General features: G+C 42.8%; 1 protein-coding gene across 9 annotated transcripts in view; it reads right to left on the minus strand.

Moving 5' to 3' along the window:
* Window positions 1-30: 30 nt before the first annotated feature.
* Window positions 31-21,435, minus strand: part of TNS2 (tensin 2) — a 156,137-nt gene continuing 134,732 nt past the window's right edge. For all 9 annotated transcript variants that reach the window (XM_042455680.1, XM_042455684.1, XM_042455683.1 and 6 more), the window contains 12 exons: window positions 18,574-19,851; window positions 16,578-16,719; window positions 13,393-14,297; window positions 11,190-11,279; window positions 10,790-10,921; window positions 9,176-9,268; window positions 8,769-8,846; window positions 7,876-7,953; window positions 7,215-7,383; window positions 6,643-6,711; window positions 4,900-4,929; window positions 31-4,714 (listed from right to left, as the gene is read on the minus strand). In XM_042455680.1, coding sequence (XP_042311614.1) covers window positions 4,573-4,714; window positions 4,900-4,929; window positions 6,643-6,711; window positions 7,215-7,383; window positions 7,876-7,953; window positions 8,769-8,846; window positions 9,176-9,268; window positions 10,790-10,921; window positions 11,190-11,279; window positions 13,393-14,297; window positions 16,578-16,719; window positions 18,574-19,851 — 3,206 coding nt within the window. In that variant the 3' untranslated portion in view covers window positions 31-4,572. The remainder of the gene's footprint in view (window positions 4,715-4,899; window positions 4,930-6,642; window positions 6,712-7,214; window positions 7,384-7,875; window positions 7,954-8,768; window positions 8,847-9,175; window positions 9,269-10,789; window positions 10,922-11,189; window positions 11,280-13,392; window positions 14,298-16,577; window positions 16,720-18,573; window positions 19,852-21,435) is intronic.

Below are 21,435 nucleotides of genomic sequence, written 5' to 3' on the forward strand. Positions count from 1 at the left end.
CGCAAAAAGTTAAATAACTGACACTTTGGGGATGTTTTCTTTTTTCCTTGTGTGTTAATTTTGAATAGACAGGAATTGTGTTGCCATTTGTACATGAAGGAGAAAAATACAGATATAAAAATAACCAAGCTTACTGCTGTTGCTTTCTCCCTCTTACCTCCCACCCCAACCCCCTTATAGATATATATTATCAAGACATCTCTCGCTAACATTCATATATAAATTCTTTAGTAGACAAAAATAGAACTCTGTACTAGCTCTCCCCTCCCCACCCTTCCTCAGAAATAATGGCTAAGAACAGATCCCCCTTCCCCCTTTTCACTGGTCCACCATGACTGCTCTTTCTTCCACTTCCATTAATCTGTGGGCCTTCCCTTGCTGCTTCACCAGCAAAGGTCTAAAAGGCAGTCCATCGAGCACAGTTGTTGTGTTTCTTTGCATTCATTTCCACAGTTCCCTCTAATGAACATTATGTGCGATGGATTGCAGGTATAGAAGGCCCACGGAATTGGTACTGATTGTCCCAGCTCTTAATACAGCATCATATTATTCTCAGTTTTATTTTAAGAACAGCAAGGTTCTAGTCTTAAGGCTGAACTATTAAAAAAGCTAAAGAAGGGCCTTTGTAGTTCCAAGATTTCTGCCTTTCTCTGTAACCATTAATCTTGGCGTTTCAACACATTTTTCTCTTTGGTAATCAAAGGCAAAGGAGTGTGGGCCTTCTGTATCTTTCGGTCATACTCTCCTTGAAAAGTTGTGTGATCTTCGAATCACCAAGCATATCTGTTTGCGAGCAAAAATGTCCTGCCCAGATTAATGCTGCAAGTTACATATGAACATTAACACAATCTGCACTGAACTTTAAGAAAAAACAGCTTCAGGAAGACATTCCAGGAGACACAATGCTCAAATCGTTTTCTCCAGTGGTGGTCCCCCTCTACAACTGTCTTATTTCCAGATTGTTTACTTTCCCTACCCTTCTCAGTTCTAAATAGGTAACTGAGGAAAGTTTTTTGTACACCACACATGTATGATTTTGGCACTGAAGGAGATAGAGAGCATCTTGGCGGAAGTACAGTGCTTTGGAGAAGTGACACGTATCAGAAGAATTAAATACAATTTCTTCAAGGTTTCCTCTTGGAGCTCCTGTCTTTGGTGGCAAGGTGTTTTTCCGATCTGAGCTAAGTGATTCCTGGTGGCCTAATTCATGTAGGCATATATTAATTTGATTAACTTTAAAAGGTGTCATTCAGGCAAAACTTTTCAATTTCTTCAGGAACCATTATGGCAACACAAGTAAAATATTTTGAGCTGGAAGTTGCTTGAGCTCCAGATCCACTAATCAGTGGTAAGGGAATCATAACACTAACGGAAGGCAAAATGAAAACTGCTGTTACATTGAAGCCACTCAACAGAGACCAAAGTTGCAAGTTACTGGGTAGTTAAAAGAGTTGCTTGATTTTGAACTGAACCCAGTTCCAAGTCTCTATGCCAAGATGGTGGGCAACCATTTTCTCCTTACAGATACAACTCTTCCATAATCATGGTGGTGGGCAGGATCAAAGCTATTCGCCCCCTTCTCCCTTTTTCCTACAGCCATTACTTTCTCTGTGCCAGTGCTAAAGATAGATGGATACAGGAAGTTGTGCAGCCTTTCACAAGTTGGTGTCTACCAAATATGTTGGCATATTAGCAGGCATCAGGTTCCTGAAGGCTGAGCTTTTGCAGTCACTGGTAGGGATAGGAAGCTCCTCCAGAAAGAAGTGTGAATGAAATGAGGCTGGGTGGCACACAACATTACTTGAGAAAACCTTCACGTACTCATGTATAAGTCTAGAAATTTTAGTCAAAAAATTCACCCAAAAACCCGAGTTGACTTATCCACGGGTCAATGTAAGTGCTGTACTTTAACTCTTATTAATAAAGGAAACAGCCACTGGTGAAAGGCAAGAGTGTAATCTGTCCTGGAAAAACTGACCCTATTCTAGTCTCCCCTCCATCTAGCCTTTTGGGTGAGCATAAACAGTTATGCTTGCTGGATTTTTCTTTGGCATTATTTTCCTTAGCTTCATCCTTTAGATCCTTTCTTACATGCACCTAGATTTTACAGTTGACTTATCCATGGGTCATATCAAAATCCATAATTCTGACCCCAAAACTTGCCTTTGACTTATACATGAGGTCAACTTATAGTCAAGTATACATGGTAACTGTTTTCAAAGGATTTTGAAATTAGAAATTAGGCCGAGTTCTGCATACAAGCTTAAAACTTTGGATTGCCCACCCCTTTTTTGGCACACTTTGCTGACTCAAGGCTCCATTCTCAGACACTTCCGTAAGGCCTTGAACTCAGCAGCAAATGCCTTACCTCAAGCATTACTTCCGTTTCTCACTGCCCCACTCTCTATCCCTTTATCACATACAGTTGCCTAACTCCACAAGTGCTGCTCCATTACAGAACTGAATGACCAGCATGCCTCCTATTCATAGTTGACAAGAAAGTCGACACCTTTCAGTGTTCCGCTGTAGCTATTCAAACTGGGCTTTTCCTTTCAATGGACGCCAAGTAGATCATGGCTATCTTTTACCCACAAGTGGGATATTTTCATAGGCAAAGCTTGATTGCTTCTTTCTTCAATCAGGTTTGCGAATGCAAAATTTACACTGGCCAGAGTTCATTTGCACTACAAATATTTCTTCTACCTCAGTACCTCCGGCCACCCTCTCCTCCTCAAATGGAGTTTTAAAAATCCATTTTCAGATTGCCAAATGTCTTGGACTGTTAACAAGGCCTTGTATGTTTTCCATTGCACTTTGAATACTACCTAATGCAATAATGATTAAATCATAGCTTAACTGTCAGGATCCAAGAGATGAGAAAAAAGCCCTCATGCATCCAAGTCTTCTTCTGTTGTTCAAGTCAATTATTCCATTCAAGAAACAAATCAGAGGTCTGAATTGATCCAAACATTGTTACTCCATGACAGGAGGTTGCAACAGTCATATCAAACTTGAGGGAGTTTTGCAAGGAACAGCCCTGAACAAGAAATAGGTGCACAGTTATTTACCAGAAGCCAAAGTTTTTGCCTGCTGAATCAGCTGGCAGAGGAGCATTAGGAAAGTAATGGAAATCAAACTCAGGCATTGGAGCCAATAGGTATTAGTAAGTAGGACTGTCAGGCCCAAGAAATTGCTTGGTCCAGCAAAGAATAAAAAGGAGAGAAAGAGAGGGCAAAATAAATATTTAAATGTCCCAGATACCCAAGACTAGGTTATATAAGTACAGTACTGTATAGCCTGAATTTGTAATGCATCCATCATTGCTTTTTATGTTGAATATTTGCCTCATTGGTGAGAGACACAGAGAGTTGATGAGCCAAATGTGTGTTCCCTGCCTGAGTGGACTGGTCTTCATGTCTACGACTGGGAACTCTGGGTGCTGTATTCTGTGCATGTGTTCAGGGAGGGAATTGGGAAGGCACCAAGCTTCTCTGGTACTGATTCCCACCCATCCAATGTCCTTTCATCCAGTTAACCCCCCACCCAACTGTAACATGTTGGGTTTAAGGAGTAACAAGGATATGGCAACATACCTTTTGCAAAAATAGTGTAACAGGTGGTAAATTTGTTATTTTGGCTATGTAAAGTAACATTTACATATGACTTCCTCAGGATTTTGTGGAGATACTAAAATGCTTTTGAGTGACATTTTGTGGTTATTTTTTTCAACTATTAGGGTCATTTCCTTACTTTTCCAAAAGAGGGACACATTAAACCTGATAACACACTGCACACAAAAGCTTTGGAGAAGCAGTGCACAGCATTTCCAGAACTGTTTTTGATACCAGAGCAGACCAGTACTACCTTTGGCCTATCCAGAATCATTCTAACCTTCTCTTCTACCCTGACTGTGCCCCCTGGGTGAACACAGACTTTTTCAGATAGTCATTACTTCCAAATTTCTTTTAATTCACTGGACTGAGCTGCAGAGCTATGCTTATATAAAGATCAGTCAGGTATGTATGAGGCTGTGCAGCCTTCTCCTCACTCATGGGTGTTCTATCTGGTAGCAAGAAAGTGTTAAGAGTAATTTAACCTCTATTTCCGGACATGGGTATAGTTCTGGAGAGTGAAACAGATACTACCTCAGCATCCTTTCTCACTGGATGAGTGCTATTCAAAGTGGTGATGCATGGTCCAGTACTGGTCCTCAAACCACTGGCTGCCAGTCTCTGGTGAGTTTTCAGGAAGGAAAGAAACAAGTGTAGCCAATGGGCATAAATGCGTTACTGGTCCTTGGCACATTGGACAAGAATAACTGTCAGTCCTCCACATCAGATAGCATGAGTTAGCACTAGATGATGCTCTTTTGCTGTAAAAGGGTGTGTGTGTGGGGTGTATGTGTGAGGGGAAAAGAAAACTCCTAGGAGCGGCTCTGCCTAGGCCTACCAATTTGTTCCAAAATGGCTTCTCCTCACTCTGCAGGAGATTCTGCATCACACTGTGGGTGACAAAAGAGCAGTGGTCAAGCTGGAGAGGAAGGGATGGTCAGGTGGAAAATCTTGGCAGCCTTCATCTCCGGTGAGTCCCCAACATAACTTTAGTGATGAAATTGACAATGGCTGATGCCGGTTGCTCAGGGTCTAGCTCAGCAAAGAGGTGGCACACATTCTCACATGGGCTGCCTTGCTTCTTGGCCACAAAACCAAAGATCCTAGAAAAGAGATATTGTCACCGAATACACATAGAAGCTGCTGTGTACATAAATAAATCAACTCCACCCAAGTATCTAAGCATTTGTCTAAAATATACATTTAAATCTATTCCATCTGTTACAGTTGATTAAAACCATAGCTCATTTGATTTCTGACAATGGTCTTGAGTTTTCACAATACTTACTTGGATGTGGTGCCATCTGGGTTAGCCCACCTGCAATTTAATTAAAAAGAATCCTATTAAGTGCACAAATAAATTATTTTGATAGACTGGCGGACAGGCAGATGGACAGATAGATCAAGCCTGGCATCCTGTTGCTTCATCCCAATTAGAGTAGATTTATTCAATCAGTTGCTGAGTGGTGAGTCAACATATAGGTAAATCTAACAGATACAGTGGCTGACTTAAATCAGGACTAAAAGAGGAGTTAGGTGTGTGTGTGTGTGTGTGTGTGTGTGTGTGTGTTATTCCTCTTCACTGTCTCTGGGGTAACCATGTGACCCTCCCAAACATTGTGTTAAGATGTTTAGTTAAGTGAACACCTGGACCAGAATCTTGATGGGGTCTTGCATGTTCCTAAGTGGACTTACATCTGCAGGAATTAGAATAGTGCAGTTGTGCAATATCTGTATCTGGTAAAGGGCTGTTTTATGCTATTACGTTGCAGAAGAGGTAAAGTGCCCGATGTGCATTGGTGCTTGATGAACAATGGGACTGATGCACTTCATATCAGCCCTGATGCACACTGAATCAATCCCAATGAGCATTTGGAACTAATGTGCACTGGGCACTTGCTGGTGTCCTATTGCACATCTTTGCAATTCAGTTGCCAGGTTCCTTAGCACTTCTGCTATGTAGCTAGTTACATGCCAAGTTACATTATGTAAAAGGTCATATAGGATTCTGGTGCTGGCTTAAGTAAAGCTGTATCTGTGCTCACTAAAATTAAAAGGATAAAAATGACTATACAGTATCCTTGAATTCATCTTACAGCTGTTCAGTAATACCAACACACTTCAGAAATATCTACCTAAGTTTAAAAGAAACTTTGCAAGAAACTGCTGGTGAAGTTTTTAATGTCTCTGGAAAGAACAAAAACGATTTCTAACTTGATCTTTGTACAGACATGGGCACAAAGAAAGCAAGGAGAAGGAGCCAAAATAATGTTTTTAAAACCAAAGTATGCATGTCAGCTGTATGGAGCAAATCTGTATAGTTCCAAATGAAATGAAATCCACTGTAAGGTAGAGGAATTATTTTAACTAGCATGCCCTCATAAGAACTTGGCCCTAGCTTATACCCCACAAACACAGCAATTTATCTCAGTAAGGCTGAAATCCTGCAAGGAGTGTTCAGATGAAAGCTTTCGCTATTTGCGGTCCCACTGCAGATCCTACTCCTTCCTCCTTAAGAGTCCTTGCAATATACAAGCTCTCACAGTGCACACACACACATCCTTTGTAATAATGGTCATTTTGTTAGTAGTTATACTAAACAGTAAGCCACACAAATACAAACAAGCAACCCCAGTAATTGCAATTTGGCAAAGCCAACAAAGCAGAAAACAGAAATAACAGGTCTTACACAACAGCCTTCTTAAATGGCCTGCTCACATGTCTTTCTGAAGCTGGATTGGGAAACTGTGGCTCTCCGGATATTGATGGACCCATCAGCCCACTTGTGTCTCAAAGTCCAGCAGAAATCACCCAGAGAATCCTATTACAAATGCATTATTCTTCAAGGCTCAAGGCTACAGTGGTAGAGGCTGTCACATGTGTTTTAATGTTTCATTAAATAAAGGAAATGATGAGCAAAGTGTTGCCAATGTTGGTCAAAGGCAGTGGAGGGGGCATAGTATGTTTGGTTTTAGAGTGAGCAAAAGCTATGCAAAAACTTGTGACAAACTCAGGCTAAGCGAAGGGTTACCTGCGGTCCTGAGGATCTGTGCTGCAGAAGGTAACACTATTGACAGGATAATGACGCCGGAAAAACAATCTGTAGGAAGAAGAAAAAGCTTCTTAAATCAAAAGAGGAGAGGAACCTGAGGTGCAAAAACCACAGTGTGCTTATTGCATAACATGGCATGTACCCAGAAGAAGAGGAAGAAGGCAGTAAAGAGCAAGATGGGTAAGGAGTTTATCACACGGGAGGAATTTCTCTTAATTTTGAATGAAAAGAAAGTGGGGCCAGAACGCATTCATGTGAATTCGCTAGTTCAGTGAATTTACGTGAATTTGAATTGCGTTCGAACTGACTTCCCATTGCCTGAAAATAGCTTGCCATTGCCCAAAATTACGTGTGGTAGTCTATCATGCAATAACGTTAAACCCCATGATTGTGTTTGGATTGCCATTGAATTATACTTCCAATTTCCCTTGTCTGATAATGTCCTAAGAAAGGGAACAGCACAACAGCAGAGACTGAGAGAGAAAGGGGTTTGGCCTAGAACATAATAAATATGAGGGGAAGGCCTGCTGACCCCTTGTGGACAGACTCACTTTCTCTGATTGTCTGTGAGTGTGATGCCCTGGGCCGACACTTTGAAATGCACAACGCAGGCGGAAGGACGGGGAGTGGTGCTCAGGGTGCTGGTGGTCGCCTTGGCCACAGCCTGTGGACCTGTCAAGGACTCTGTTTCCACAGAGCTCAGGTAAAGCACGCTGCAGGCTGCAATTTGGAGAGAGGCAGAGAGTGAAAGAGACTGTATGAGATCATTTCAATCCAGCAGCTAAACATTTAAGAGAATCCATTCTGCTTGGATTCTACTACTTTTTACTTTCCCTACTGAGATACAGAGCTAAATTAGATGTTTTTTGCAAATGTACTTGTCAGGTGGAAGGACAAGAAAGTGTCTGGAGGAAACAGCTGCAAGGGAAAGTGGTGGACTGAAAAAGATTAAGCAACTCCTAACTCATGCATCAGATCTCTCCTATAAGTTGCATCCATTCTGTGGAGTTTACATTCTGTGGCATATACTACATACAAATACAATAGAAAATAAATAATAAGCAAATGAATACTCCAGATTCATCTACAACTGTTTTCCTAAATTCCTGCCTGCCTAAAGAATGTATTAGCCTAAATAACAATTTCCACTAGCCAGGTTTTATCTAACTTTTGTTCATGCTCATACAGCTCCCATTCTGCTCTGGTACGTACCTGCTCCCTGCTTCAGCAGATCAGCAGCTGTGCTCATATTGGTGGGAACAGCCAGCTCTGGGCTTTCCTCAACAAGATCTGAAAAAGGAGGAGACAGATGAAGAACATAATAGTATGTACCATCCACAACAACCACTACACAGGAATTAGCTACATTCCTGTTTTGCAAATACTGTAGATCCAGCTTTGCAGGAGGATTCTGGGAGTGCCATTCTGTAAGTAAACAAGTTGTGTTGAGAGTATGCACTTTGTTTGAAAGGAAGAATGATGCATTTTACTACTGCACAAGCAAATTTGGTAGGGCTGGTACAAAAAGAGACAGTGGGCGCCGCACAGGTAGTCTGTGTATTACTCTCTTTTGCTTTATGTTAGAGGAGGACTGTGAGAATGAAAGGCCTGTTAGAGCCTTTACACCAGTCACAGTGGTGGTGCCCATCTTAGGATGGTAAGTTTGAAAAAAAAAATCAAATTGCAGGCAGAAGCATAAGTTCAGAATCCTCAAAAAGTGGAACATCAGTGCTATGGACCTGGGATTATTAATTTGTTGCACCAGAGCGCTCTGACAGGGAAGACTAATTAGCTCACAAAACTACAAATCCCATAATTCCATAGCACTGAGACATGGACCTTAAAGTGCAGTGGAGATGCAGCCTTAGCGCTGACTGAACCAGGCAATGCTGTCTGCCTATAATGCTTTTGGGATAGGTGGCTGACACAGAAAGGAAAAGCAAACAGGAAAGAAAGACAAAAGATCCCAATCCCTCTCTGTCTAAATGATCTCATCCCTAGCACACAAGTGCAGAAGCTGCTGTTTCTTCCAACATGTTGGGAAGCTGCCGTGCAATATATTTGATTTCTTTATTTCAAAATTCTTTATTTCAAAGGGAACTCACCTTTGCTTGGGATGCGGAGACGGCAAGGCAAGGAGATAGGGGTGATGGAATGCTGGGAGACCAGAGCTGGCAAGCTGCCTAAAAAGGGGGGAGCAGGACATAGCCATTAGGAAGATATCACATCCATGCACATAGTGCTTCTAATCTCCCCTCCACCAACACAGCACCCTCCTCCTCTATTAACTCACAGGACCACCTACTTTAGCAGAGGGATACAACATCCCCACCAAATCTGGCATCCTCCAGATGTATTCTCCAGATATGTGGCCAACATAGCCAAAGGACATCAGTTATTAAGAAGGTGCTTGATTCTGACAGTAAGAATCCAGAGCTTCCTGGAAGTGGTTGCTCTGCAAAGGTAGCACAGGGTGCCCTCTTTCTCTGCATCATCGTTCCCAGCCACTCACCAAAATAGGGTTCATTGTTACAGCCCTTTATCTTCACTCCCTTGGGTCCGGTCTCAATCAGGAAGTGGCGAACCAGCTGCTCAGCCGGGTCTCCTAGGACAGGACAGGAAGAGAGGCACACATCAGTTAGAGACTCTAGTCTCTTCTGATCAGACAAGCTCTTGGGCAAGGAGTAGCTAGGAACAGAAGCGTTGCACAAAAAGGTCTCAGTTTTCAACCTTGATATCTTGAGGAATAGGCTTTTGTCTGAAGCTCAGATGTGCTGCTCTCAGGCAGTGTAAACAGATCTAGGGAATCTTTGGTCTTCCAGATGTTTTGGATCACAATCGTCATAATTTCTTCTGATTGGCCATGCCAACAGGAGGTGAACCCAAACCTTTGGAGGGCCAAATGTTCCCATTCCCTCTTGCACACAAAACCAAAATAGTCTGACTCAGTTTAAGGGAATTTCTCATATTCCTCAGAGGTTCAATGTGGTTGGGGCAGAAGAGTTACTGATTTTGAACAAAGCAGAGAGGATAAAGGTGAATGCGAAGGGTCCTTTCTGGTTTGAGGATAGGATGGGGTGTGTGGGAAGGCCTCACAGAATATTACCAGTCACATTCCTCAGTTGATGTCTCTCTGCATCAGCTTTCACCCTTTTACATGGTCAAGAAGAAGTGCTAGGAAGGGCAACAATGTTGGGAATGGTGGCTAAGACCAGGCTCTTCTCCCAGGAGCCCAGCATTATTGAGTCACTGGTGAAGGCCAAGAGACATAACAGGTTAACTGCCTGCTGCTATTTGTCTTAGAACATGTCTTGAGTTTCTAGAAAGGTCTGTTAAGTCTGACAATAGACTGTATCTGCAAGGAAAATGAGCCAAAGATGCCAGGCTAAACCTTTCTCATCCAGCAGGCCTTTCATTTCTTGCTTTTATCAGCTCCATATCAGGCCTTTTATTATTGAAACAGACTGGACTGTTGTTTTGATTCTTGGTTTATTGGCTGCCTTGGGGTATAGGGACTAAAGCACCGCAAGGGCATGTTCCAGTTAAGCAGCACAGAAATTTAAATGAACTAATAAATGCCTTTTAGACAGTAAGCCTGGGAGCATGGAGTATGTATGGTTTTAATTTGTATTCTGAAATGTTTTTATTGAAGTTTTATTTATGCATTGCAATTTTTATCCTGTATACCGCTATGATCAACACGGAATAGCGGTTTATAAATAAAACTTCTTCTTCTTCTTCTTCTTATTATTATTATTATTATTATTATTATTATTATCTTCCAGAGCTGAGAAAAGTTACTTCTGGGGCTACAACTTCCAAATTGTCTATGCTGGCTGGGGGATTCTGGGAGCTCTAATTCAACACAGTAACTTTTCCAAGCTCTGCACCAACTGAATGTCAATTTTCTGTAAATGAGTGTATGGCTGCAAAGATAACCAGGATGTATCCAGGGTTTATTCCTCCAACAGAAAACAAACCTTAAAAAAGTCTTTCTGGGAAGCACCAGTTTTCCAGAAAAAAACTTATTCTGTACTTCAGAAGGCCAAGGTGACTTCCTGGGGGGCTTGATTCATTTTCTTTAGGAGTTACAATTCCTAAAGAAGTATTTGATTGTTGTTCTTACCTTTGGTGGAATGGTTTATGCTGTTGGGTGGAGGTGTTGCTACTTTCAGAGCCAGACCATAAGCCCCCTGGAAGGAGTTGCTGTCCCGAATAAGGAAGGTGCCTGGCTCCTTGTCCTTCAGGAGAGCAATAGCTATCCAGAGGAAGGAGAAACAACAAATTGAACTGAGTATCTTCTTGTGTAGGCAAAACCATACATTTCTGAAACCATTTTACTATGCCATTTATATAAAAGAACTTGAGCATTCATGGATTTTGGTATGCAAGGGGGATCCTGAAACCAAATCCCAGCAGATACCAAATGCCTACTGTACACTGATTGAGCCACCAGTTTACCCATTGTACTGTCCTTAGGGGGAAAATAATAATAAAAGAATGGCACAGTTTCTACAATAGCCTACCTTGATCCCGGGACAAATTAGGCTTGTACCAGAACTTGGATGTGTCTTGGACAAATTTGACACTGACTTGGTTCTCTTGCTGTGGGGGATCTGGAAAAAAGCAAAACAGAAGTTGTGTAAGTTGAAGGCTTTCACAACCAGCATCCATAGTTTTCTGTGGGTTTTTCTGGCTATGTGGCTGTGTTCTGGAAGACTTTATTCCTGATGTTTCACCTGCATCTGTGGCTGACATCTTCAGAGGGCGGTGGCATGGAGGTGTGTCGGGTGTGTGTGTGTGTGTGTGTGTGTGTGTGTGTGTGTGTGTGTGTGTACACACACACACTTGTGTGGCTTTTGGTTGGGAGGAAGTGATTTACATGCTAATCTGTGAGTTGGTCTGTTGTTGAATGGCAAGGCCTCAGAGTGGGAGGATATGCAGGTGAATGTGTGTCTATTTAATTAACAATCTATTGTCTGTGGGGAGGTTAGTTCTCTCTCCAGTAAGAAGACAACAAAAGAGCCTGGAATGTTGAAAATATGGTAATGCTAAGAAAATGAATACATGGATTCTGCAGTGCTTTAAAGAGTTCAAAGTATACACAGACATTCTCCTCTGTATTTTCCCCCCTCTAATCTTGTAAACAGGCTCATATTATGTTGGAGAAAGGCCATGGCTAGGTAGTGCACAGGCTAAAAGTGGCATGTTCACTATCCAATTCAAGTAATTCCAGTTTACAAGGCCTGGAAAGAATTCTCTCTGCCTGCCATTTGGAGTAGACAATAATGGGGAGAGATGGACCAACAGCCTAAGTACCATAGCTTCATACATTGGTTTCTTTATTTAAAATGCAACATTTATACAGGTCCATCCATGCTGAGCTTGTGCTTGACAAATGAAAGCTTTCTACTGGGGCTGTAACCAGCCTGCATATTAGTCTGTCCTTTTCTATTTCTATGACAGAAACACCAGTTGTGTCAAATAAATGTATTCTTACCATTGTTCATGTTTCTTCCACAAGAGGATGCTGTCCTAGAATGAATTGAGCCATCTTCCAAAACATGCACAAGCACACACACACACACACACCTTCTACATCCTCTACACCTGGCAATGCTACTCATAGTGGACCAGTACTAGTTCACAGCAAGTTTCCAGAAAAGAAAGTGAAAACTACAGCCAATGAGCATAGTTACTGTACAGGTCCCTGGCACATTAGTGGGGCAAAAATGTTGGCTAACAGATAGCCGGAGAAGCACTGCTCTAAATTTCTCTGGTTGGAGAGCAGTTGGAGTCATATTTGAAACAATAACAGACTCCATGTTGCTGCCTTGAAAGCTTGATTACTATCCCATACCATATGAACCTGACTGTCCTTTGGAAGAGATTTCCACAACCAAGGTGCTGTTAATGAAAAAGCCTGATCTTGTGCAGTAACCATGTACAGTGACGGTGTTATATTTTTCTTGATGGTTATGATTTTTAAAACAGAATGTCTTTAAAGAATGGGCTGGGGTGTTGTATTGTTTTAAAGCATACTGTTTTAAACACACACACAGAGTGTATTTCAGTGGCATCATTACAGAGGTGTGGGAATGCAGACTGCACCAGGTGACCACGTAACACCCTACAAGGGGAAGGGTAACACTCAGTGAGTTGCCCTCCCACCTCCCTGACACACCCTCTGTAAGCCACTCTGAGTCCCAGTTTTGGGGGAAAAGTGGGGTGATGACGATGATGACGACAACAACAATCACAGCCTCTCTGAACTGGGGACATATACAACAGTGTCTCTGTTGAGATCTCAGATTCTGGGTAGACTTATTTGTGAAGAGACCACCTGGCAGATATCCTAGCCAAAGCTGCTCAGGGCTTTCTAGGCTAAGATCAGCACCTCAAATAAGTTCAGAAACAAAACGGAAACCAGTGAAGTTGGTGCAACTCTTGCGATCTCTCATTGCTCAAAGCATAAACCAGTCAACAGTCTAAAAGCCACATTTTGCACTAGCTATGGCTTCTGAGGACTCTTCAAAGGCAGCCCCAGATACAGTAAATTATAATAGTTTACTACTACTTAGGTGTAGTGCTATTTGTTGCTGTGCTCCTTCAAGTCATTTTTGACTTATAGTGACCTATCATGGGGTCTTCTTGGCAGGATTTCTTCAGGGGAGATTTGCCAACACTCACTCCAAGTACCTATTACAAAACAAACCCTAGATCCCTTACCTGAGCCAGGTGTGCTGCCATCAGGTACTCCAGGTGCAAAGGTGACATGGTGAGCAGAGCCAGGGCTACGGCCTGGCGGTGAGCTCCTCTCCCAGTGTCTGGTTGCCAGGACATGATGTTTCTCTGGCAGTGGAGGTTGCTGTGGTTCACAGAGTTGCTCCCGGCTAGAGGGCCTGCTCTCTGCCCCCGTGTAGTAGGCTGTTGCAATGGGGAAGGCTGGGGTGGGTGAACCCTGCATGTCAGCAAAACCATAGCTAAGGGATGATGACTGGATGCTGACTGAGCAGGGCCCGAGCGAGGAGTTGCCGCTGGGGCAATGAAGAAAGTTGCTCATCTCAGATTCGGCTCTCTCTCCATGGGGGCGCCCATTATAGACCGTAGGAACCTGAGGTGAAGATGGCATGCTGGGCACAGTCCTGCAGTTGGGAGGGGGCTGGCTGTGGCAAGGAAGCCCTGAGCTGCTCTTTTGGACCTCTCTCTCCATGGCAGGACTGAGCTGGTGTCCCAAGTGATCTTCAGCAGATGATGCACAGGAAGGTGTTGTGGTGCAGGAGCTTGGTATCTCTGAACCATTGTGGTGTGGGTGGCCCTCTGAGAAGAAGCCGTGTTTAGCTGTGGGCGAAGTAGCAAGCTGTGATGAGCTGGATGCACAAGTTGCTCGGGAGCACAACTGGGGGGACTGGAGGCCCAGCTTCAGGGGTGATGTTCCATTGGCTTGCGGCCTTAAGGTGGGCAGGTGTGTGAAGGCCTGCATCGGTGACAGAGTCTGCGTGGGGCTATTCAACGAAGAAGCCATCACCTCTGGTCCTCTTTTCCAGCTAGGGGTAGCCAGGTCTTCAGGGCTTGACTGGTGCATGTTTTCAGGGGAGCTGGCTGCCTTGTTGCTGTGCTTACGAATTCCAGGGCTGAGGGTCAGCAAGTATATCATTAGTCATACTCTAGTATGTCTAGCATGCATAGAAATATATGCCAGTATTGGTGTGGCAAGCTGCCCCCACCAACATCTGGAAAGCACTCATCTGAGCACATGCCACATCACCATTATCTGAGTTCAGTGTTTTCTTGGGATCTCAAAGTGACTCACAGAAAAAAAATCTCTTTCTCTCTCCCTTTCAATTAACAATCACAAAAAATACTGTTTCTCCCTTACACATACTCTTCAGAATATGGTCAAACTAACCAATTGTTAGTTCCAACCAGAGTAAAGCTACTGAATCAATGGAAGCTTGGTAAATCAACCCTTATGTAAATTTCAATTTTTCAATACTTCTACCCTAGCTTGAACTCATAATTGGATTTAGGTCTATGGGATAAAATTCACAAGCCACACAATGCTTTTACTAGCTCAGCTTGAAAAATTCTCCAACTTTTGTGAAATTTCCCTACTTCTTTGCCTGGCAGGGAAATCTACAAGTTTATAAGCAGAAGCAAACCGAAATATTAAAACCCAGTCAAATTCAAGCATGGTAAAAATCAGAATGAGACAGTGAAGAAGTTACTTACATATGCTCATAACCATTTCAGACTATGCTTACAGGCAAAAAGGGCAAATTCTTAATCTACTTCAGCAAATGCTTCAACTATAAAATTAAGGAATAATTTACCCTGAAGAACAAAGTGGTGCGACCCATGCAGGAACAGGATTTAAAACAAGGAAATCCTGCAAAAGTGGGATCATTTTCACACGTTGTCACATATTAACAGATACAGAAAGTGAAAACATCCCGCAAAAGTGAGATCATTTTCACATAATGTAATGGGCATTGAGCTTTAACGCAAAAATAAACAGCACAGAAAGTGGGCAAAATCGGCTGCTTTTTACTTTTGGGATTCTCCTGAAAGTAAAAGATGGCCGATTTTGTCTACTTTTTGTGTGATTTATTTTTGCATTAATGCTCAATGCCCATCGTGACTGTGAAAACGATTCCATTTATTTGGGATTTTTCCTGGATTTAAATCCCATTTTTGCATGGGATTTAGGCATTTAGCCTCCCATGTGATAAACTCCTAAATGTGGATTAAGGTGTTAGGATTGCAGATTAACCCACCCTGTTTGTTTGTATGGGAATGTTACCACCTTCAGTTCTGTGGTTACAACTGCTAAAACTTTAACCATAAACATGAACTGAATGGATGCATGGATCATTTAACCACTCCAGCTAGTGGTGCAATTCTGTGTTGACCTTAAGGAGTATTATATTAACCAATGTAAAATGTAAGAGAAGCCCTGTTTTTGCATTCTTACATCAGTTAATATAAAAAGCAAAGATATGAAATATAAAAATATTAAATATAAGATAAATGTAAAGATGTATAAAATGTACTTTACATTCTATGTAAAGATATAAAATATATAGATAGAAAGATTTAAAATATTGTGTCAGTTAATATAAAAAGCAAACATATAAAATGAAAAAGTTAATATAAAAAGGAATATTTATAAAAATAATATAAAAAGGAAAACTAAGATCCACCTACCCACAGTTTCCTATACATCCCAAGCCTCACTATTGCTCTCCCAGCAACCAGCATTCAGCAGTATACTGCCTCTGAACATAGAAGCTCTGCATAAGTTAATATCCATTGACAGACCTACTTCTCCATAATTTTTCTAAGCAATGATACCAATGGTAGTTTTGTAATTTCTACGTCAGTGAGACAATTAATTTAGATTTAAATTTCAAGTAGTTCTTCAAGGAACTGAACCTACTTTGGGTTAATAGTTCCTTTAAATTCTGTACTGAAACCAAAACCAGATTCACTGCTGTACTGACATGGAAGCCACTAACTGCTCTGACAGCATCGTTCTTTAGGAAAAACCTCAGGAGTAGTTGCATGGAATTGAGTTCAGAACAGCTGTTCCATAGAAACCCTGTCCACTGCTGATGTCTTTTAATAGGTTGCTTGGATTAGGCCCCTGAGCCAAAGAAAGAAAGTCATTAGGAGGATAAGCAAACTGTCTTTCAGTGAACATTGCCAATCTTTTCCTCAAAGAAGCCTGGTACGTTTTTGAGGAAGATTTTATGAAAACCCCACTGCCCTACAACTAACCACAGCAACACCCCTTAAAGATGACCGCCATGCTGGTTGTGAATAAAACAACGACACAGCAAGTCATGGCGACAGTGCTAGGGAAACTTTGAAGCCTCCTCCTCCTCCTCAGTAGCCCAGGCACACATACATACCTGTCACCACTGAATACTGGGCTGCTGGTGTGCATGGGAGAGCCAGACACGTCTGGGCAAGCAGCACGTATCTCCTGCCGATGTTGCTGCAAGGAGCTGGGAGCCTCCTGCCAGGGCATGGCCTCCCTGCAGTCTTGCAGATCTGTGGAAAGGGAGGGAAGTGGATAGGGTCACTCAGAGGACTGCCAGATCACACCAATATATTCAGAAGGAATTTCTGGTTCCAACTATGGGAAGGTTTTGGAAAGAGATTTTTAGAAGACCACTCCCCTTCCTTTTAACTGAATCCCTGCTGGTAAAAGAAGAGGCTAGGCTGGCATCACAGCTGCAAGAGCTCAGGACCAAACAGATTATGAAAAAATTACATGGCGTTCTTTTTGGGGTATCTAATAGCATGGTACAGGGATACGAAACATGTGAGCCTTCAGTCCAATCCTTCTGGTCAGACTACAGCTCCCATTAACCCTAGCCAGAATGAGTAATGTAGAGGGATGGTGGGAATTGCAGTCCAACAACATTTAGAGGGCCACATATGGTCCTCATCCCTAGATTAGAGTCTCAGATTAAGAATGGACACAGCCCAACTTCAATTAATCATTCAGTTATGAAATTCTTTTGATGGTTGTGGGTTAGTCCAGTCTTTCCCAGCCTGGTGCCCTCCAGATATGTTGGATGACAACACACAGCTAGTTGTCACATGATGCAAGTTGGAGTTCAACACATTTAGAAGGCCTCAGGCTAGGGAGGAACCAGCTATTCACTCCACTTTCAGCCTGCCTATCTCATAGGATTGTTTTCAGAAAAGAAAAGAAAAGAAAAGAAAAGAGGGGAACTATGTGTACCACCCAAATTTCTACTTGGAGGAGAGCAAGATAAAAAGGCAACAAACAATTAATTTTAAAATCAGAAAATCCTGAAAACTGTTGTCCTCTGAGGAGGGAGGGCTAAGTTTGCAGTACTTCCACCTGCAAATTTCAATACTCAGCTTCCTTTGAGGGGCAGGTTTGACAGCTGAAGACATGTAAACCCAAAGGACCAAGTTTAGGAATAACAATAACAAAATGGAGCCAACATTAATTACAGCAAAGCATCAGCTTGCCTACAGCCCCTTTTGCGGTATTTAGGCCTCATCCATTTTAGCTAGAGCTTTGGGATGTGGGGGGGTATCTATATCTATAGAAATAAACAACATGGAATGGCAGCAGAGTTTGTCTAAAAACAAATACTCACACCTGGACCAACTTGGTCTGTACATTAAGATCCAACAGCAAATCAGGCTTAAATTCTCACTAGAAGTCAAAATGACTAAGTTATTATACTTTGGAGATATTGTGACATATTCTTTGGAAAAGAGGACTGTAGAAACAGAGGAAGACCACATTATAGACTGGCTGCTTCAATCAAGGAACACATGACTCTATGGAGTTTATCACACTGGGGCTATTTCAGCATTAAAGAGAGATTAAAGCGCATTTAAAGCACCCCACAAATAAAGCAAAAAAGGTGAGTAACTGTGTGAATGATTATCATACGCAAATAAAGTGATATCAGAAATGCATTGTTTCTGAAATCCTGAAAGTAAAAAGATCCACATTAATGCTTCTTTGTGACCACTTTAATGGCAGATTTTGTGCAATGTTGTGTGAAATCGTTTAACATAATCACATGATTTTCCAGGATATTCACAGGATAAACTCCCAATCGCCTATGTGTGATAAACTCCTATGTTTGCAAGATTGGAACAGGTCTATTGATGACTCAGGATGCATCTATGCTGTATAAATAATACAGTTTGACATCAGCACTCTTTGGCAGAGAAGGTTAAAGAGCTTGCAATACTGCAAATCTCAGGATTCCTTAGGATGGAGCAACAATGTTTAAATGTGGTGTCAAGCTGCATTACTTCTACAGTTTAGATGCCCCCCGAGGCTCATGGAGGACTCTTGCTATAGCTGAAAGCTTATCTTGAGGCCTGTAAAAAAAACCGGTTACTCACCCCGTGGTCTTTCAGTTGGCATTGGGAGTATATATCCATCACTGCTCTCTGGGGGCTCATAGCCATGCTTCCTGGTTGGTGGATACAGAGGGCTGGTTGGTGAAGTGGAGCCTGAGTGAGGAGATCCTGAGTAGCCTGAGGCATAAGGGGAAACACAGGTCTTGACTGGGGCTCTGCTGTAGGTGTAAGATGGTACTGGAGGTGGGTAGGCTGGGCTGTAGCGAGGGTATGCAAATGCCTCAGCTTCCTCTTCTGTCAACTTCAACCTCTGGTGGGTTGGGTAGCCATGGTTGAGATGTGCTGCCATCATCTTGGGCTCAAAGTTAAAAGCCTGATGTTGCCCATGGGACATGTGATGGTGGTGGTGGTGCCCATAGGTGGCTGGCATTAGAAGTGGCACACGCTGTCCACCTCGGTGAAGGGGATGATGAAGTAGTGGTGGCCTTGTGTTCTCCACTCCCCACAGGTCAGGCTCCTGGTCCAGACGGAGGCTGTAGAAGGAGGCAGTGGGCACCCTTGTCTCTTCACGAGCTGCCTCTTGGCAGTCTTGGCAGGGGCATAGGAAAGTGGGTGGGTCTTCCAAGATTAGCAGCTCCTCTTCGTGCTCTCGTCGGCTGGGGCTGTGGGGGGGCAATGGTTCATCCCTGAAAGGATAGGAATGAGTCTGTATGCCCTCAGAAAGGGAGCGACACACTCGCCGTTTTTCCTCGTAGCTCTCAGGTCGTGAGTGGGAGTGCCCACCATTATAGATTGGATGTCGCCGCTCCAGAGTCCCATCTGGTCTATAATAGCTCACATGGTGAGGCCGCTCAGGGCTGTGAGAGTGGTAACCAAGATGGCAGGAGCAATGGCGGGCCAGGCCTGGGCGATGAGTTTGGTAGGAAAAGGGGATTCCTGGCTGACCTATGTCTGATAGCTCATCTTCCAAAATGGCAGTTTCTCTGTCCTTAGTGGCAGAAGGGGAAACAGTATGAGAACCATTCCCCTCACTCGGCTGTCGAGGCTGGACGCCAAATCCACCCAAGAGCCTGTCCAGTTCTTCTTTCTCAGCAGCTGTAGGCTGTGGCCTGGATGGTGGCGTGTTGTCATCAGCCTTCTCAGTCAGCATAGAAGAGTGTCCTGAATCACTGCTGATGGATAAGAGGCGCCCTCCTTGTTGTGGAGGGGACTCTGGGCTGCTGGGGCTGCCATTGGTGGAAGAGTAGCTGCTGAGATCACCTTTCTTCTTGATCCGGGCATAGAGGCTTCCATCCAGAGGGCCCCGAGTGTGCAATACATCTGCAAAGGAGATGTGAGATATGGCTTTAGGGAGGGAGATGGGGAATGCATAGCAAGGGAGCAACTTAACATTAATACTTATACAGAGTTGAGAAAGGAGAGGGATTTCTTGGTGGTTGCACTTTAGAACTCCTCCCCCAGAGAGACTAGGGCAGTATCTACACTGCAGAATTATTGCAGTTTGACACCCCTTTAATTCGAATTCTGGGATTTGTAATTTTGTGAGATGTTTAGCCTTTTTTGTCAGATAACTCTGGCGCCACAACAGACCACAAATTCCAGGATTCCATAGGATGGAGCCATGACAGTTAAAATGGTATCAAACTTCATTACCTCTACAGTGTGGCAGCAGCCCAGGATAATTCTGTCCTTATTGTCCTTTTGTTAGCAAATGGAAACTTTTCTGTGCCAATAGGCTTTTTTGGAAATGTGTTTATGTGCTTTTAATGGTGTCCCTTTTACCTTGTGTCTTTTAGTGGATTTGTTTTAAAGGGTTTTAATTTTATGTATAGTTTAATTGTACTTTAACTTTTAAATGTTTTTAACTTTTCTCTTTGCAAATGTTTTTTAATTACATTTTTTTTTTGTTAGGTTGCCTTGAGTGCCCAGTATTGGGAAAAGGGATGGATAATAAGTAAGTAAGTAATTTCACTCACTCACTCAATCAATAGATGATAATAGCAGGAATTCAATTGGGAACCTACATCTTTGTAAGTGGGCTTACATCTGTGGGAAAAAGAATGGGGCCATTTCCCAACATCCTTATTCAGCAAGGAGCTGCCATAGTGTTACTACACTGAGGGGTCCACAAAGTGACTGCTGTGCATCAGGATCATTGTGCATTGGGATATTCTGGCCAGTGCCCCATTCCTCATCTTCACCATTCACTAGGAGGGTTTCTCAGCATCTCTGGTACACAGCTGAGTATATATAAAGATAGATAATAGACTGAACTAGAGAATTCCAGCAGATGTTCCCTTTTTTAGACTACAACTCCCAGAATCCCCAGGGCCATGCTGGCTTGGGGATTCCAGGAACTGTATTTCAAAAGGTGACATTTCAAAACTCTGGCCCTATATGTGTTGCCTGGAAGCTCCTCAGCCAGTAGATTCAAGGGTTGTACCTCTATACCTGGAATAACTACACCAATCAGATGTTGCTGTTTTTTACCACAACTATGCAAATAATCTCACTCATGCATTCCAGGTTTGTTGCTCACACTATGGAACCTCATCTATGCACATCTCTGCAAGTGCTGTTACTCACACATGCCAGCACTCGAACAGAGATGGAGCTAATGATGTGAATGTATTCAAAGCATGTTCAAGGCATGCAGAGTTTTATTCCGGTTTATCCCTGGTCTATTCAGATCAATTATTCATACATCTGAGAATGCAAATCTTCTAGAAAAACTTGGAGCCCCCCCCCCCCCCCGAGATTGATTGGCTTTTTTGGCAGCTCCTCCCCAAAAAACCTTTAATTGGATGCATTCAAAATGCACGTGAACAACAAAGATTCAACCCAGAGTCTACCTGGATTATTTTCATCATCTGAATAACCCCCAAGTCTCCAGTAGTAGCATGC

Source organism: Sceloporus undulatus, chromosome 2 (genome assembly GCF_019175285.1).
Source record: "Sceloporus undulatus isolate JIND9_A2432 ecotype Alabama chromosome 2, SceUnd_v1.1, whole genome shotgun sequence".
NCBI lineage: Eukaryota > Metazoa > Chordata > Lepidosauria > Squamata > Phrynosomatidae > Sceloporus > Sceloporus undulatus.